The sequence below is a fragment of the Loxodonta africana genome, chromosome 2 (assembly GCF_030014295.1).
Source record: "Loxodonta africana isolate mLoxAfr1 chromosome 2, mLoxAfr1.hap2, whole genome shotgun sequence".
In the NCBI taxonomy this organism is placed as follows: Eukaryota; Metazoa; Chordata; class Mammalia; order Proboscidea; family Elephantidae; genus Loxodonta; species Loxodonta africana.
This window is the reverse complement of record NC_087343.1, coordinates 226,016,692-226,035,348: the sequence shown is the minus strand read 5'-3', so window position 1 is coordinate 226,035,348 and position 18,657 is coordinate 226,016,692. Positions and strand designations below refer to the sequence as shown.

General features: G+C 49.7%; 1 protein-coding gene across 6 annotated transcripts in view; it reads right to left on the bottom strand.

Annotated features, from left to right (window-relative positions):
- TRPM2 (transient receptor potential cation channel subfamily M member 2) overlaps positions 1–749 on the bottom strand; it is a 96,052-nt gene extending 95,303 nt beyond the window's left edge. For all 6 annotated transcript variants that reach the window (XM_064279539.1, XM_064279540.1, XM_064279543.1 and 3 more), the window contains exon 1: positions 481–749. In XM_064279539.1, coding sequence (XP_064135609.1) covers positions 481–645 — 165 coding nt within the window. In that variant the 5' untranslated portion in view covers positions 646–749. The remainder of the gene's footprint in view (positions 1–480) is intronic.
- Between the last annotated feature and the right edge of the window lie 17,908 nt (positions 750–18,657).

Sequence of the window (18,657 nt, the reverse complement as noted above, 5' to 3'; positions counted from 1 at the left end):
GCAACCAGTTTGGTTGGTTTTTCTGCCTACTCATACCAGGCAACTGTGAGATTTGAATACGCTCATCTGATCCATTTTTATCAAGGGCTTGCGTCAGACCAGCCCAGGACTTCAGGCTTTACCCAGCACTGTCCCAATGAAATTAAGGATGTGAAATTGTTGTGCAAGCTGGTGAAGGGGGTATGACTTCCATGAGGCCAGCCCAGGACTTCATGGCTTGGCCAGCACTTTCTCAATCAGACGGAGGATTTGCAAGGATGGCGTAACCCGCACAGGGGAACGGATCTAGCTATTCGTTACCCTCTTCAACTCTCTGCTCCTGAAGGGCATTTCTGGACTGGATACTTCAGGACAGCACATTCTGCCCAGGTGTGACGCATGCCCCCAGGTGGCCACGCAAGGCTGACCTTGACCCTTTTGCTGCCCCTGCAGCCATGGAGGCCAACTCCAGGCGGGCACGGCCGGGAAGGGGGAGCCTACCTTTTCACTGTTGCCAAAGGTGGACTGCAGCCTCCTGCTCTTGAAGAGGCTGCTGGTGCTGCGCCGGAGGTTGGAGACCAGCCCCCGGTCAGTGGTCCTCCTGGGCTGCAGCTCGAAGCCATCCTCCTGCATACGGCCCAGCTTCCTTGGGCTTGAGGGCTCCATCCCGGCTGTCCTAGCTCCAGCCGGGCCACTGCCTCCACTGTCAGGACAAACTTTCCTCTAGCTTGCTGAGTGTGAGGTTCCACAAACACAGCATGGCGGGGTTGCTGGGATAGATCAGAGAAAAATGAGGAAGTGGTCTTTGGCCGTGGCCCTTCTCTCCTCCCACTTGCGGTTGCTCTTCTTGGTGACTGGTGAGAGGGTGGTCCCTGGGCTCCCTGGGCCCCGCCACCAACACCAGGCTGGCTGGGGAGCCACAGACCAGGCAGGTGAGGCCCGCTGGGCATTGGGTATCCCAGCACATGGTGTGGGGAGGGGTAAGGACAAAGTGGAGACTGGGTCCTCAGACAGTGACTATGGAACCTGCAGTGCCCAGCACCAGGCTAGCTCCACAGGTACTCAGCACTGCCAAGTCAGTGAGGACATGACATGGGAGGGGCAGACAGCCTCCCAAGTCTCTAAGGGGGAACCGGACCTGGGGCAGAAGTCTTGGCTGTACAGCCGCTTGCCCCTGACTCGATGGAAACCCCAGTCTCAGGTCTCCACTCCACACCTGAGCACAGCTGCTGAGACTCAGGTGGGCACAAAGGCCCACCTAGTGGGGCTCCAAACACTTTCCCTGACCAGGGCTTCCCGTTATCCCTCACGATGAGAACAGTCCTGCTGGGCAACGAACTCTCTCTTGGGCACTGCCTCATCCAGCCTAATGTCACTGTTACTCCCTCTGAAGCAAAGCTGTGCCCTCCTCCAACCCAGGCTGGACTGTGGTTGGGGACCCACCAGGAAAGGGGCTCATTCTCGCTCCCCACACTCTGCCTCTTCCTGCCACTGCAGGCCCTTTGAGGGTGTGGAGGGCACAGGGCAGAGAAGGGACAGAGCCTTGCCTCTAGCCGCTATGGCAATGCAGCCCCCACACCCATATAGGGGACCTTCACGTGCTCCTGCAGGCCGGTCCTGCCGTGGGCTCTCCAGAATCCTGCAGGGTCTTGAAGGTGCTCTCCAGCTGACTTCTTGTGACCTCCCTCCCTCCCTAATCCTGGCCCTGGGCAGTCACCTCACCCCAGCAGTGCCAGAAGCACTGGCAGGATGTTCAACCAGCTCCCTCTGCCTGCAGGCCCTGGCCCCACCCTCCTGGCCTCACAGCTGGCCTCAGCCTCAGAGCTCTCTGGTCCAGAAGAAGGCCCTGGTCTGAGCTCACGCAGCTCTGAACACCAAGGGGAGTGAGATGCTGGCCTAGCTCACAGACACCTGTGAACTCCCATGGCCCTCCCCTGGGGGACGGTCCTGGGTGCTGTGAGAGGGCCATGAACAATACAACATAGATCCTGCCCACAAAGGACTCTGGGAGAGAACCAGAGCGCCTTACTGGGCAGTGACCTGGGCCAGGAAAAATACACCAAATACCTGACTTCATGGTAACGTCAACTGAAATCCATTAACTAGTACACAAACAACTCTATCCATCATAGATTAGACATGATTTTTCCCAAGCCCCTTGCACATATCCTTGCACGTATTCAGTACATAAGCTCCCCACCGGCACAGCCATGTGTGTTCCTCTACCTGGGTGACACTCGATGCTTCGTTGTCCATTGTGGGAATCTTGTCCCCGACATCTATATTTAAGTTCCCTAATAAAGCTTTGTCTGACCAACCTGGCTTTTTCGGCCTCTTTTTTTTTTTTTTTTTTTCTGAATCTGACCTGTGTCTCTCAGAGCCACTCCTGCCGCTGATCTGGTGGGGTGCGACAGTGCTTGGAAGTGACTGCCATGAGAGACCAGGTCAGGGCCCTGCAGAATCACAACATCCCAGATAAGATGGCCTCTTTCAGAAATCCACACCCCGTGCCCACACTTCTCAGAACCCCGTGGGTATCCTCTCTGGGAGCCTTCAGCCTTCTCGGTCCCCACCTTTCACTTACTGCCTGAATTCTGCCCAGTCAGGCTCCTTCTTGTTGGGTAGAACCCACACACACTGGGGTCCCAACATCCGTCAACAAGGGTGACAACCTGAGGTCACCGTAAGGGGCCAGAGGAATTCTCCATGTGGGAGTCCACAGATCTAGACTAAAAGCTCCCAGCTTCCTTCTCAAAGCCACAGCTGCAAAGAGTTAAGAAAGAGCTCACATCCCCCCTCCCCACCCCCCAGCATCCTCCCAGCAGCAGGCCATGAAGCCACCCTGCAGGGCATGAAACATAAAATCGCTGCAGAATCACATCACGTGCTGCTGGTGTTCAAGTGACAGCTACCGTCTCCATTTCTGCTAACATTGCTTCCCTTCTCCCGATTCTCAGAAAGAAAAAAGCAAAGTGCTTCCACTGGCCGCAAAGTGGGTTTCAGCAAGCACTGCTGCGCCCGGCTCCTGGAGACGGACGAGCCTGCTAAATGGAATAAATGGAGCAGGTCCTATTTTCTCAAAGACTTTCCTCCTGGCTCCGATGTGGCTCTCATCACTCAGGCCACAGTAGGAAGCTGGCACAATTGTCCTCATTTTACAAATGGGAAAAAGAAGCAGTGGTCAGCCCCACAGGTGTTCCATGGAGCCCCCACAACATCCACGTTTTTATGCCTGGAGAAGGCCATGCCTTCTTGCTCTGAGGCTTAAAGGGGAGTATGATGTGTGGAACTGTGTCCCCCACAAAGATACGTCCCATCCCTAACTCCCATACCTGTGAAGGTGGTTGTCTTGGATTGAATTATGTCCGCCCAAAATTGTGTGTACTAACTTGGTCAGGCCATGATTTCCAGCACCCTGTGCTTGTCCTCCATTTTGTGATTATAATTTTATGTTTAAAAGGGTTAGGGTGGGATTGTAATACCACTCTTACCCAGGTCACATCCCTGATTCAAGGTAAACAGAGTTTCCCCGGGACGTGGCCTGCCCTACCTTTTACCTCTCAAGAGATAAAAGGAAAGGGAAGCAAGCAAAGAACAGGGACCTCATACCACCAAGAAAGCAGTGCCAGGAGCAGAGTGCATTCTTTGGACCCAGGGTCCCTGTGCAAAGAAGCTCCTAGTCCGGGGGAACATTGATGAGAAGGCCTACAGAGAGAGAAAGACTTCCCCTGGAGCTGATGCCCTGAATTTGGACTTTTAGCCTACTTTACTGTGAGAAAATAAACTTCTCTTTATTAAAGCCCTCTACTTGTTGTATCTCTGTTATAGCAGCGCTAGGTGACTAAGACAATGATCTTGTTTGGAAATAGGGCGTTTGCATATGTAATTAGTTAAGTTAACATAAAGTCATACTGGAGCAGAGCGGGCCCGATTCTCTATGAGTGATGTCCTTGTAAAAGAGAAGAGACAGAGATAGACAGACAGAAGGAGGACACCAAGACAGGCTGAGAAGGCAGATTTGCAGCCACAAGCAAAGGAACGCCTGTGGGACCACTGGAAGCTGGGAGAGACAGGGAAGGACCTTCCCATAGAGCCTTTGGAAAGAGCCTGGTCCTGCTGGCACCCTGAATTTGGACTTCTGGCCTCCAGAACTGTGAAACAATAAATGCATGTTGTTTTAAGCCTCCAATTTGTGGTATTTTGTTATGGCAGCCCCAGGAAATTCATCCAGGCTATGAAGTGGAAGGCTGGGAGTGAGGGGGCAGGGGAGGAATGGATCCCAAAGTCTCACCTCCCTCTGCCACCCTGAGATCTTTCTTCTGGCCCTGTCAGCCTCCAACACACATGTCAGTCCCGAATGGACAGGCCTTTTCTTTGCCCACTCATCCTTCTTCGGTTCACAGCCATTGCGTGGCAGTGCCAACTGCTCTGGGCTGGTGTGGGGCAGTCGGCAGGGGCCAAGAAGGACATGGCCTTGCCCTTACCTTGCCTATCTGATCAGCCCTCTCACGGCCACTCAGCTCAGGGTTGGGCTGACCCGCCCATCAAAACTCACTGTTCAGGCAAAGCACCATCCCCTCCCACAATCCCTCACTGCTCAGCACCTTCCCTCCAGCCATGTTCATTCCCAGGCCTCCCAACCCTGCTTGGAATAGGGGTCTAAGATCCCACACATGAAGGCAATGGCAACCCGTGTTGGCTGGGAGTCCTTGCCCAGTGCTGCCACCGGAAGCCTTTACACAACCCTGTACTCCTGGGCAGCAGCTCACCTGCCTCACAGCAGACCACCTGCCAGCCACCCAACCAGGGCCCAGGCTCTGCACAGACTGGGACACCCAACAGTGGGACCAGAACAGAATGGTGAGCCCCAAGAACCTCACCATCAGCAACTGTGAAGGGCTTTCCTCCGCTTTGCACTTTTCGGGGACAGTTACCCCTCTCAGCACACTCCTTAGGGACTTAGGCAGTTGTTCTCAAATCTCGGCTGTAAACAGACCCCTGGGAGATGTCAAAGACCACTCTGCCCACCCACCCCACTGGGCCAGAGCTGCAGGATGGGGCCAGGAGCTGGGTTGTAAACACTGCGATGCCCACTGCCTGGGGGTCACTGGCACAACCCTCCCTCCCCTCTCCACCCCTCCTCCTCCCCAACAGGAATGGGTGCCACTGTAGGCACCCTGGGAGAGCCCTGGAACCCAGGCTGACAAAGACCTACCAAGTCCTCCGTCCAACCTCCTCTGGGGTTCTTCTCCCCAAATCATGTGCTCAATTGTTTTCTTCACATATCACCTGAAAGCAATTTTGGCCGCCCGAATTTATAGCTAGAATTCTCATTAAGCAACATGCTCAGGGGTGTGTGTTGAGGACATTCTGGAAGCAAATGGGCTTCAAAGAAGACAGATAGGTAGACAGATGAATAGATGATGGATGGATGGATGGATGGATGGATGGATGGATGGATGGATGGATGGATGGATGGGTGGATGGATGGATGGAGAGAGAGAAAGAAATGATAGATAGATGATAGACAGATAGATAGATAGATAGATAGACAGACAGACAGACAGACAGACAGACAGACAGATAGATAGATAGATAGATAGATAGATAGATAGATAGATAGATAGATAGACAGATAGACAGATAGACAGATAGACAGATTAGGCAGATTAGACAGATGATAGATAGATAGATAGATAGATAGATAGATAGATAGATAGATAGATAGATAGATAGATAGATAGATAGATAGATAGATAGATAGATAGATAGATAGATAGATAGATAGATAGATAGATAGATAGATAGATAGATAGATAGATAGATAGATAGATAGATAGGCAGGCAGGCAGACAGACAGGCAGGCAGACAGACAGACAGGCAGACAGACAGACAGGCAGATAGACAGACAGGCAGATAGACAGACAGGCAGATAGACAGACAGGCAGATAGACAGACAGGCAGATAGACAGACAGGCAGATAGACAGATAGGCAGATAGACAGATAGGCAGATAGACAGATAGGCAGATAGATAGATAGGCAGATAGATAGATAGACAGATAGGCAGACAGATAGATAGATAGGTAGAATCCGACAGCACTTAACCTGGATCCTCAGCCACACAAACACATGTCTGTAAGGGGAATTTAGCTTGGGGCACCCGCAGAGGACTGGACTTTGCTGTGATACAGGGGGCAGGCCGAATGTGGGGGAATTTCCAGATCTAAGTTCTGCATCGAGCAATCTTGAAGAGGAGAGGAGGCTGCTGGGCCATGGTAGGGCAGCACAGGTGGTGAGGCAAGACATTTACACATCCTGGTTTAGCCACAGAGCAGGAGCTCAGTTTGCCCCCTTCCCTTACCCTCCATCCGGGGAAAGCAGGTGGAAAGACTGAATCCCTTGGTGGGGCCCCCTCTCCACCATTTACCCACGGGAAGAGAAACAAAGGCCAAGTAGAAGAAAACGCCGAGCATGATTTCCAGGGTACCCGGTGTACACAGGACCATGGGGTCAACCCTGGCGGTACAGCTCCTCGGGTCCTTTCTGTTAGCCAGCCATTCACCCATCCGCAGCCCTAAAGTTTGGCCAGGAGATACAAAGGCCGGCTTTATATGTGGGGGCTTAGAGAGCCCTGAGCCGCTCAGCACACGAGCCGGGTGACAGGGACAGTGAGTCCCCTCTGCTCTCTCACAGAAAACCATGGAAGGGCTCCTGCTCTCCCCGAGGTTGCCGAGCAGTCTCCAAACACTAATGGAAGGGCGCTCTGCTGAGTATAAATAGCTTTCGCGGGTGATGGGTCCACAGAGATGCCAGGCCACCAGAGTAGACCCTGTGTCTGGTGTGGAGGATCCGGAGTGCTCCTTCTCCCTCCCCACCCCCACTCCGTCCGGACAGGGTCGCGACAAGCGGGTGACAGCCTTTGACTGCAGACCGCTCCCGGTCCCGCCGCAGCGCCGGTGCCCTGGTCCGCCCTGTACCGCTGCCAGCGCTCTGCTAGTGCCTGGATCCAGCACGCGGATCTACCCGCAAACAGGCCCGCGCCCCGGCCCGCCGAGCCCCGCACCCCGAGGGCACATACCTGCTCTGAGGCCCCCCGGCGCTGCTGTCACTCGGGCCGCGCTCAGCAGGACGGCGGTCCTGGCCCCGCGGGACCCCCTGCATCTCCGCCGGCGGCCAGCCCTCTGCCGCAGCCCCGCGCGCCCGCGCCCCGCGCTTCCTCGCCTTGCCGGCCCTGCGCGCTGCGTCACTGAGTCCCGCTCGGCGGCGAGAGGAGACGGCCAAGGACGCCAGGGAGTGGGTTGAAGCCTCCCGGAGACGCCTGGCCGTGGGGTCTGATTCACACCCAAAGACCCCTGCCTCGAACGGGCTAAGTGGCAAGTGGCTTGGTCCCTTTACACTCCTGGGTTGTAGGCGTTCCTTAGGCACTGCACCACAGGGATGGGAGAGAGACCTTGGTGGGCCAGGGGACTGGGCAAGTCGCTTCCTGTGGACTCGGATCTTCCTCTCCAAGGACCCCTGCAACTACTCTCAGCCCACCTTTCCCTCCCCCACCACGTGTAACCCAGTGGGACGGGACGAAGGCTGGCGGCTGGGGGAGCTCAGGATCTCCCCCCACTGGGGGAAGATCTAGGAAGACCCAACCCCCACTGTGACCCCTGGACCCCACACAGAGGCCTGAACCGACCCTGGAAGAACGCCGACTCCAGAAAAGACGACCCTAAAAGCTGCCCAAACCACCTGGCCACCATTCTCAACCATAGAGACACTTTGGGGGCCCTCACCTCCCCTGCTGCCACTCCTGGGCCTCAGTGCTGGCCTTTCACTGATCACCAACACCTGAGCAAGGTGGGGGTGTGTCCCTGCCCCCTCATTTTCTCCCTGGGCCACCCACCTATTGCCCAGACTCTTAGCCAAGTGCCCTCCTCTGGATGAACTTTGCTTGCCCCTGCCTCTCCATGGAGGAACCAGCAGGCAGTGCTGGGGACTCGGCAGGCTGGGGGATTCACCCTATCCCACTGTGACCCTAATACCCCCCAGCACATCTTCTCCTTTTTCAAAATGAGTGACTGAGAGCTTAACATAACTAACGCTGTGATGAACCTGTAAGCTGTCTTTGCTCTGCCTGCCTCCTCCTTCTCATACCTCTGTTAAAGACTTTGTTTTGACCTAGTGTTAAAGACTTTGTTCTTTGCTTTAGTCTGATGCAAATAACTTTGTTTTGTTCTATATGACCACCTGTGACTTTCAACCCCCTACGTAGAAATTAGAGCCCAGGTGTCTGACATGTATGTCTTTAGTCTGATAAAGAAAAGTCTTTTGTCACTATCTTGTAATACGTAATTCCTCCAGCCATGCCCTCTGCGGGCCACAAAGACACTTCTAACTCTTGTAAGATTCTGTATAAGCTCTAATGTAGAATTGCTCTTGGGAACTCCACAGAGACATCCTGTGTTGCTGCCGGGTTCCTGGTGATGTACACATCTCCTGAATAAACTTTCTCACTCTTTCTGACTTGGAGTATGTTTCATTGGCTCGGCTGCTCCAGGGCATGGACCCTATTGGGGTAATACCACCTTCCAGAAGTTTTTAAGCAGCTGTGAGAAAAGTATGGGGATCCATCTGTCAGGGTTTGAATTCTGTCCCCTCAAAAATGTGTGTATCAATTTGGCTGGGCTCTGATTCCTGGTATTGTGCAATTTCCTATATGTCATAAATCCTGCCTCTATAATGTTAATGAGGGAGAATGGGTGGCAGTTGTGTTAGTGATGCTGGACTCAATCTATAAAACTGATTTGTGACTTGAGGCAATCTCTGGAAATATAAAAGAAAGAAGCAGACAGAGACACAGCGGGACCTCACTGCATCAAGAAAGCAACACCAGGAGCAGAGTGCGTCTTTGGACCCTGGGTCCCTGCACCTGAGAAGCTCCTCTACCAGGAGAAGATTGAGGACAAGGACCTTCCTCCAGAGCCAACAGAGAGAGAAAGCCTTTCCCTGGAGCTGACACCCTGAATATAGCCTTCCAGCCTCCTAAATTGTGAGACAGTGACTTTCTCTTTGTTAAAGCCATCCACTTGTGGTATTTCTGTTACGGCACCACTAGATGACTAAGACACCATGAGAGCCCATGGCCCTGCAGCACCTGATCATTTTCAAGTACTTTCATGCACACAAATGTAGCTGAGCCTCTCCTCCACCCCAAAGCAGCGAGCGCCATGGAGTTGAAAGGAAACAGTGGGTGTGGCTGTTATGCAGTGGCTCTCTCCCTGCTAGAGGGCAAATTCCAGGGGGACACAGACCAACCACCCTAACCACGGCTGCACCTCACTGCCTGGCATCTCATAAGGACTCCATAAGTGTCCACTGCTTGGTTGCTACAACAACCTGCAACCCCAGAGAGGCAGCTTAGACCCTAGTTAACAGGCCAAGGAATCAGAGCGATCCACCCACATTAAAAAAAATTAGCAGCTGGTTATTAGCAGCTATGTCCAGCCCCCAAGTCCCGTGCTGCTTCCCAGGGGAGTCCTCTGGCCCAAGAACCATCTCCTTAACTAAAAACATACGCAGGGCAGTTAATATTTCATTTCCAGTAATAACTGCAGAGTGGTCCGGCCAGAGGCACAGAGGGGCCGGGCTTTGGTTTGAAGCAGCCCGAGGCCTCGCTGGGACTGTCATTTCAGGTGAAGTTGTGGTAGAACAGGATTCAGCTCCGTGTCTCTGACAAAACCTCTGCACCCACATGGCCCCAGCGTGGCTTCCTCCCTTCCAGAGGAGAACCACATATTTCTCTAGAAGGCCATGTCCCGTCTGCAGGACACCATCGCGGCTGCAATTACAAAACGTCCTTCCCATAAAAATAAAGAGGCACCTGGCCATAAAACACGAACACAGCCAGTACTGATTGTGGTAAAGGGTGGTTTCAAGTTCCGACGAAGAAAACTCTAAGCAGGAGGACTTTCGCATGGCATGGCCAACAGGAAGCCACTGCGCCCCAGATAAAAATCTCCCTGCTCTGGCAGCAAGAAAAGGCCACAATGGCAGAAAAGGGCAGTAATCTGACTGCTTGGAGTCAGCACTCTCTGGTCATGAATAATATGCAGGAGCAAAGAAATAAGGCAGCTGGGTGCTCAGAGAGGAGAGAGGAAGGAGAGGAGGGGGCTGGGGTGTGGGAAGCCAACAAGAGCAGACTGTAAAGCAGGTGCAGCAAACTGTTTCTACGAAGGGTCAGTGTCTTAGTCTGGATTCTCCAGAGGAGCAAAACCAGTGAAGCAGATATACAAATACATATAGAGAGAGATTTACTTCAAGGAAACGGCTCATGCGATAATGGGCACTGGCAAGTCCCAAATCCATGGGCCAGGCGGCAGGCAGGAGACCTCCACTGGCTCACGGGCCGCAGTTGCTGACAACTCCAAAATCTGCAGGTCAGGTGGCAGGCCAGAGACTGCTGCAGGCTATGCCCCAGGAACAGGAGGTCAGGCAATGAGGAGAATGCAGGGTTGAAAGGGAGAGCAAGCTTTGCCAGAACATCCATTTATATACTGGAAGCAGGTCACACCTCCAAGGAAGCTCTCCTTTCAACTGATTACATCAGGTCACATCATGGAAAGTGATTACATTATATCACATTATGGAAGAACACCCAGTCCAGTGTCTGCCAAACCACTGAGAATCAGCCTAACTGAGTTGACACATAACATTAACCATCACAGCCAGGTAGTAACCATTTTAGAGTCCCTGAGTAATGCAAATAGTTAAGTGTTTGGCTACTAACCAAAAGGTTGGTGGTTTGAGTTTGCCCATAGGTGCCTAGGAAGAAAGGCCTGGTAACCTACGTCTGAAAAATCAGCCATTGAAAACTCCATGGAGCACAATTCTACTCTAACACACATGGGGTTGCCATGAGTTGAAGTCAACACGACGGCAACTGGTTTAGTAAACATCTTAGGCTTTGCAGGCTGTATGGTCTCTGTGCAACTCTGCCATTGTAACACAAAAGCAACCACAGATCATAGGTACACGAATGAACATAGCTGTGTTCCAAGAAAACTTTATTTATAAACATGGCAGGCTGGATTTGGCTTTCAACCCATAATTTCCTGGTCCCTAGTTCAGCGAAGAGTGTTTCTTGCCAGGAGGACAGCCTTGCGTTCCTTCATCTCTCTGGAGTCAACAGACCATCTGCGTTCCAGAAACATCTCACCAACAAGGACTGCTCTTAAGATTTAAAAAAAAAAGTGGTAGCAGTGAGTATCACCCAAGAGCATAAAGCCAACAACTAGTGTCACTATTGTGGTTGCTCTACTCACCATGCCGTTACCCAGAATTCTCTAAATATTAGCACTTTTTATAACGACAGTGTAATGGTTAATATTGTGCGTCAACTTTGCTGGGCCATGATTCTAAGTATTTATATGTGATCACTCCCATGATCAAATCTGCTGTGAGTAGCCAATCAGCTGAAAGGGAGTTTCCTTGGGGATGTGGCCTGTATCTGAATATAAGCAGACATTCTGGCTTTTTGCTCACTCTGGGTCCTACAGTTGCCTCCTGTTTGTCTGACCTCCGGCTCTTAGAGCTTGAGCTATCAGCTTATCTGCAGATCTTGGGATTCATAGATCTTCACAGCCTGAGAGTGGGAGCCCTGCTCTCCAACCTGCCTATCTTGGGTTCACCAGCTCTTGCAGCTATGTGAATCAAAAGAAGCCTCTATCCTGATTCACTGACTTGGGACATTCCAGCCTCTACAATCATGTGAGCTGTTTCCTTGATATAAATCTCTCTCTCTCTCTATATATATTTATACGCTTTACTGGTTTTGCTTCTCTAGAGAACGCAGCCTAAGACAGAGTGATGATAGCAGAGCTAGAAATGACCTCAAGGCCTGAAAGATCTCTCAGGACACTGACTTAAGAAAAATGAATAAATGCAAACTGCTGTTTGCCTCTACCAACACTGTTTCATGGTTTGCCATGGAAACCTGGAACGTGTGCACAACCGTCTCTCCTCAACTCTCTGGCACAGGCCAGGGCACACGAGCCAGGAAAGGAGGGCGGGAGGTTTACTCATTTGTTGAGCACGCCCTCATCCACACCCATTCTGCAGGAAAGATCATCCTCCTCCATTGCATTGACGAAGGAACTATGGGTCAATGAAATTTTAAAAACTTGCCCAAGGACCTTGAGTAGACCCAAGATTTGAAGGTACCTGCTAGTCCTGCATTCATTCTCAGTCAACAGCATTTACTGAATCTTTACTATATGGCAGACTCTAGGGGCTGGGATACAGAGAGAATGAGGAGACCAGGTTCTGGCCATGATGCGGCTTACAGTCCAATGGAGAGAGTGATAACAAACAAGTAACAAGCAGATATATAATACAAGTAGACTCAACTTACAATGGGATTACCTTCCAATGACCCTGACATTAATCGGTCTGAAGTGAGTTGAATACCTTTTTTTTTATTATTATTATTTATTACTATTGACTTTTACTATCAGTTTCTTTATAAATCTGGTCTTTATTTGTCTTTGGGAGTTGGAAACATTATATGTAAACTTACAAATATATTTTAGTACATACATACATCTGAGAATGATAACATCAGCAAATTACACCCTGCAACACTGTATGTAGTACATACGACTAATGATAAGATAGTGAAAAAAAAAAAAAAAGATGGTCGAAAGTGCAGTTCATAGTAACCAAATACGTTGTAAGTCAGGAACTACCTGTATCAGGTTGTAATAAACAATTGTGGGAAACCAGCAGGAAAAGGGGCTAGAGAATAACAGAGACGCAATTCTGAAGAGGACTTTCTGTGCAGAGGCCTTGAAGGAAGTGATGGAATGAATCATGAAGAATCTAACAAGGAGCCTTCTAGACATTGGGAGAAGTCCCTGGTTTGTGCAAATGGTTAACGGGCGTGATGACTAACCAAAAGGTTGGAGGCTCAAGTCCACCCAGAGGCATCTTGGAGGAAAAGCCTGAAAAATCAGCCACTGAAAACCATGTGGAGCATAGTTCTACTCTGACCCACATGGAGTTGACAGCAACAGGGAAGAGCAGATGCAAATGCCCTGAAATGAATGCAAATCTGGTGTTTGAGGAACGTCAGTGTCTTAGGCTGGGTTCTCTAGGGGAGCAAAAACCAATGAAGAGTATTAGTCACCGAGTGCTGCTGCAACAGAAATACCATAAGTGGATGGCTTTAACAAAGAGAAATTTATTCTCCCACTGTCTTGTAGGCTACAAGTCCAAATTCAGGGCTTTCTCTCCCTGTCTTCTCTGGAGGAGGGCCCTTCTCATCAGTCTTCCCTTGGTCTGGGAGCATCGCAGTGCAGAAACCTCAGGTCGGGTCCAAAAGACACACTCTGCTCCCGGCACTGCTTTCTTGGTGGTATGAGGTTCCCACCTCTCTCTGTTCTCTTCTCTATTATATCTCAAAACAGATTGGCTTAAGACACTACCTAATCTTGTATATCTCATTAATATAACTGCCGCTAATCCATCTCATGGATTTACAACATAGGGAAATCATAAAATGGTGGACAGTCACACAATACTGGGCCCAGCTAAATTTGCAGATATTTTTGGGGGGACACAATTCAATCCATGACATGTATATATAAATTTAGAGAGAGAGATTTGTTTTGAGAATGGCTCACCGTATTGTGGAGGCTGGCAAGTCCCAAATAAACCTGTGGGTCAGGCATAAGGCTGGAGGCTTCTCCTGACTCACCTGGCTGCAGGGGCTGATGAATCCAAAATACGCAGATCGGGCAGCACACTGAAGGCTTCTCACAACCCAGGAACCAGAGGACAAAAGATGACGAGATGAATGCAGAACTGAGAGAGAGTGAGCTTGTCAGAACATTCATTTATATCATGAATGCAGGCCGCGTCCCAAGGAAAACTCCTCTTTCAACGGATTGACTGCTCACATCAGAGCGCAAAATGGGAAGTGGCACAATGTCTGCCGAACCACTGAGAATTACAGCCTATCCAAGTTGACACATAACGTTAACCATCACAGTCCCCCATGCCTTATCAACTTGGCACCTATACACATCTCCTTAAGCTATACATAGCCTGTAATTAAAGAGAATTATGGAGTCATACCTAACATAATACAACCAACATGAGTACAATCAAAAATACACTAGCCCCTGTTACATCTTATAAGGGAGGGACGAAAACAAAAATATTTACTATATATACATATCTGTCTACACACACGCGTAACAAAATAAGGAAGAAATACTCATAACAGTTACAGTCCTAGATTCTGCAACTGGTCACGTAGTCATAGCTGGTATTTACAACTACTTTCTTCACCACCCTTCTGTATTCCCTTTGCCTTCAGCAAGCACCTCAGCTGGTCATGGTTCTTTGCCTGATGGGGTGAGCCAAACTTTCATTTCTGAAGGGTCTAAGCCATTAATAGTCATGTTGGAATTGGATTGCTGTAGTTTTCCGTTGACTTTAGTCACAGGGCATGGTAGCTGTCATGGGCTGAATTGTGTCCCCAAAAAATATGTGTAAATTTAGTTAGGCCATGATTCCCAGTATTGTGTGGTTGTCATCCATTTTGTGACTGTAATTTTATGTTGAGAGGATTAGGGTGAGATTGTAACACCACCGTTACTCAGGTCACCTCCCTTATCCAAGATAAGAGATAAAAGGAAAGGGAAGCAAGCAGAGAGTTGGGGACCACATACCACCAAGAAAGCAGCACGAAGTGCAGTGTGTGTCCTTTAGACCCGGGGTCCCTGAGCCTGAGAAGCTCCTCCCCCGGGGGAAGGTTGAGTATAAGGACCTTCCTCCAGAGCCGACAAAGAGAGAAAGCCTTACCCTGGAGATGACACCCTGAATGTGGACTTGTAACCTACTAGACCATGAGAGAATAAATTTCTTTGTTAAAGCTATCCACTTGTGGTATTTCTGTTACAGCAGTACTAGATTGCTGAAACAGTAGTACTAAGAGATGCCCTAAGGGATTTCCTATATTCCAGACATAGTCTTTTTACCTCCATTATATAATATCAGTCCAATTTCCCCTTGCTAATCAGGATCAATCACACCAGCCAATATGGTAACTTCCTTCTCTGCCTGTTGATCCAAAGGCATGAGAAGCCCAAAGTGGCCAGATGACATTCTTAATTTCCAGTTCAATGGAATCAGTGTTGTGTCTCCTAGTGAGAGCATTCCTCCCTTTGGAACCAAGACGTCTAGATCAGGATCAATCACACCAGCCAATATGGTAACTTCCTTCTCTGCCTGTTGATCCAAAGGCATGAGAAGCCCAAAGTGGCCAGATGACATTCTTAATTTCCAGTTCAATGGAATCAGTGTTGTGTCTCCTAGTGAGAGCATTCCTCCCTTTGGAACCAAGACGTCTAGACCTGCAGAACATAGGGTCCTGAGGACAGGAAGCAAATACTTTGTGAGTGGGTCACCAGGGGTAATAGTGAGTGGTGCCACTCCCACTTCCACACGTTGATTCCTGGAACTGTGAATCCTGGCTACGGGAGAAATAGCACCATATATCAAATGTTGGTTTAGAGCATATATACCTTCCTGGAAAACATTGCCCCAACCCTGAGAGGTATTTCCACCTAGCTGGTGCCATAATTGTGTCTTTAAAAGGCCATTCTGTTGTTCCATCAAGACAGTTGCTTCAGGATATTGGGGAACATGGTAGGACCAGTGAATTCCATGCATGGGCCTATTGCTGGACTTCATTTTCTGTGAAGTAAGTTCCTTGATCCAAGGCAACGCTGTGTGGGATAACACAGTGCATGCAAGGAAGTCACATCTGTATCCAGAATAAGTGTTTATCCCAGTAAGAACAAAATGCTGCCCTTTCCATGATGGAAACAGTCCAATGTAACCAAACTGCCACCAGGTTGCCAGATGATCACCCCAAAGAGTGGTGCCATATTGAGGATGCAGTGTTGGTCTCCGTTGCTGGCAGATTGGGCACTCAGCAGTGGCTGTAGCCAAGTTGGCCTTGGTGAGTGAAGTGCATGTTGATGAGCCCTTGCATAACCTCCATCCCTACTACATGACCACTTTGTTCATGAGTCCATTAGGCAATGACAGGAGTGGCTGGGGAAAGAGAATGACTGGCATCCATAGAACAGGTCATCCTATCCAATTAACGGTTAAAATCCTCCTCTGCCAAGGTCACCCTTTGGTAAACATTCACATGAGACACAAATATCTTCACTTCTTTGGTCCATCCCGAGAGGCCTACCCACATACCTCTTGCCTATACCTCCTTGTCACCAATTTTCCAATCATGTTCCTTCCAAGTCCCTGCCCATCCAGCCAAACCATTGGCCACAGCCCATGAACCAATATACAATTGCACACCTAGCCATTTCTCCTTCCAAGTGAAATGAACAACCAGGTGCACTGCTCAAAGTTCTGCCCACTGGGAGGACTTCTTTTTGCCACTGTCCTTCAGGGAGATCCCAGAAAAGACCTGCAGTGAATCTGCTCTCTACTTTCGAGTGGTACCTGAATATCACACAAAACCATCAGTAAATCCAGAACGAATTTTCTCTTCCTCTATCAACTGATTCTTAGAAACTCCCCATGAGGCCATAGACGCAGACTTAGAGATGGAAGGTAATGTGGCAGGAGTGGAGACCATGGCACTTGGGCCACTTCCTCATGCAACTTACTTGTGCTTTCAGGTCCTGCTTAAGCCCTACTTCATATAAACCACTTCCATTCAATGATGGTGTGCTACTGTGCACATGATGGGTAGCTCAGGCCTCATGGTAACTTGGTATCCCATGGTTAAGCATTCACTCTCTATTAAGGCCCAGTAATAAGCCAAAAGCTCTTTCTCAAAAGGAGAATCGTTATCTGCAGAGGATGGCAGGGCTTTGCTCCAAATTTCTAAGTCTGTGAGCTGTGATTCACCAATGAGGGCCTGCCAAAAACTCCAAACAGCATCTCTCTCTGCCACTGACACTTCAAGAAGCATTGGGTCAACTGGATCATATGGTCCAAGTGGCAAAGCACTTTAGAAGGAATATCTCAACATGCCCCACACCACTGAACACCTAGAAATTTTGCTGAAGTGGAAAGTGCCTGAATTTTTGTCAGATTAATTTTCCCACCCTCTAGCAGTCCAGAGTCATTGATATTTCTTCCTTACTAGGTCCAAATCAGCATAATGTCATCAGTGTAATGAACCAGTGTGACTAAATCATGACACAGGGCTGGAGAGTTGAAATACCTCTGCGGTAGGACAGTGAAGGTTATTGCTGGCCTTGTCAGCTGAAGACAAACTGCTTCTAGTCGTCCTTCAAAACAGGGATGGAAAAGCACTGGACAGATAAATAGCTGCATACCAGGTACCAGGAGATGTATTCATTTGCTCCAGCAATGAAGCTACTTAATTGGAGTCACCACCTGGTTAATTTTTGATAATCCACTGTCATTTTCCAAATAGAAGAATTGGAGTAGCCCAGCAAAATGTAGTAAGAGATAACAGAGGGGTCAGCAGGGGCCAGGTCACGTAGGTCCTTACAGACCTGTGATAGGAACCCATTGTCTGATGCAGTGTTATGTGGCACCCTGACCTGATGGGTCAAACACTCAGGCAGTGGTGCTGCATGAGCCCTGTGGGCAGGAAAGGTAAGCCCAACACAGGATGTGTCTGGTCAGCCAAAGTGAGGGACTATCAGGGCTCAGTGCTAGTCTCTGCTAGTCTCTGCTACTGACAGTTTAAGCTTGTGGAAGCAGCAGTAGCTGGATGAGCCTTGGTGAGAGAGAATCCTGCTTATCAACACTGACACAGTCCCATCCTGACCACCGTGGCTATTCTCTCCATGCACCTGTGTGCAAATACTGGAACAGAGACTGGTGAGAGCCAGCTGGCTGAGTCATTTCCCCTTTGGTCGTCAAATGCCTAGACCATGGTGGATGCTCCTGGCGGGCACTAGCATGCGTTGTGAAGGTCTGTGGGCCCACCCCCAAATGCCTCTGCCAGATCTCCTTGTCTCCAATCTCCCAAGCGTCTCCTTTTGAATCCCCAGCCAGGGGGCCAATATATGTTGTAGCCTCAGTCCACTTCTCTCTCCACACAAAGAGCTCTACAGAGGAGCTCCATGTTGGAGACAGGGTCACTTTGGGCTTCCTATGCCCCTGCATGCCTGGATGGTTGCCAAGGTGGCAAGATCCTGAACTCTGTTCTGTTCAGGTCCTTCCTCAGGATAGTTTATGCAGTTGGTAACTGTGAGGGTCAAGGTAACATCTCCCCCTGGACAAAGATCAGGAGTGCTTACTGCTTGCTATAAAAGAGGTAGGTTTCTTCCAAGCACATTATCCCCTTTTATGATACAGCCCACTGAGTGCTTATTGTCTACCTGGGCCCATCATGTCACCCCTGTGAGACCCAGGGGGCTGAGGCACTGATGCAAACATGCCCACACTCATACTACCTATTGTGCTGTAATGAACCATCTTTTTTTTTTTTTTAATTAATTTTTATTGTGCTTTAAGTGAAAGTTTACAAATCAGGTCAGTCTCTCATACAAAAATTTACATACACCTTGCTATTCACTCCTAATTGCTCTCCCTCCAATGAGACAGCACAGTTCCTCCATCCACTCTCTCTCCTCGTGTCTATTCAGGTAGCTTCTGGCCCCCTATGCCTT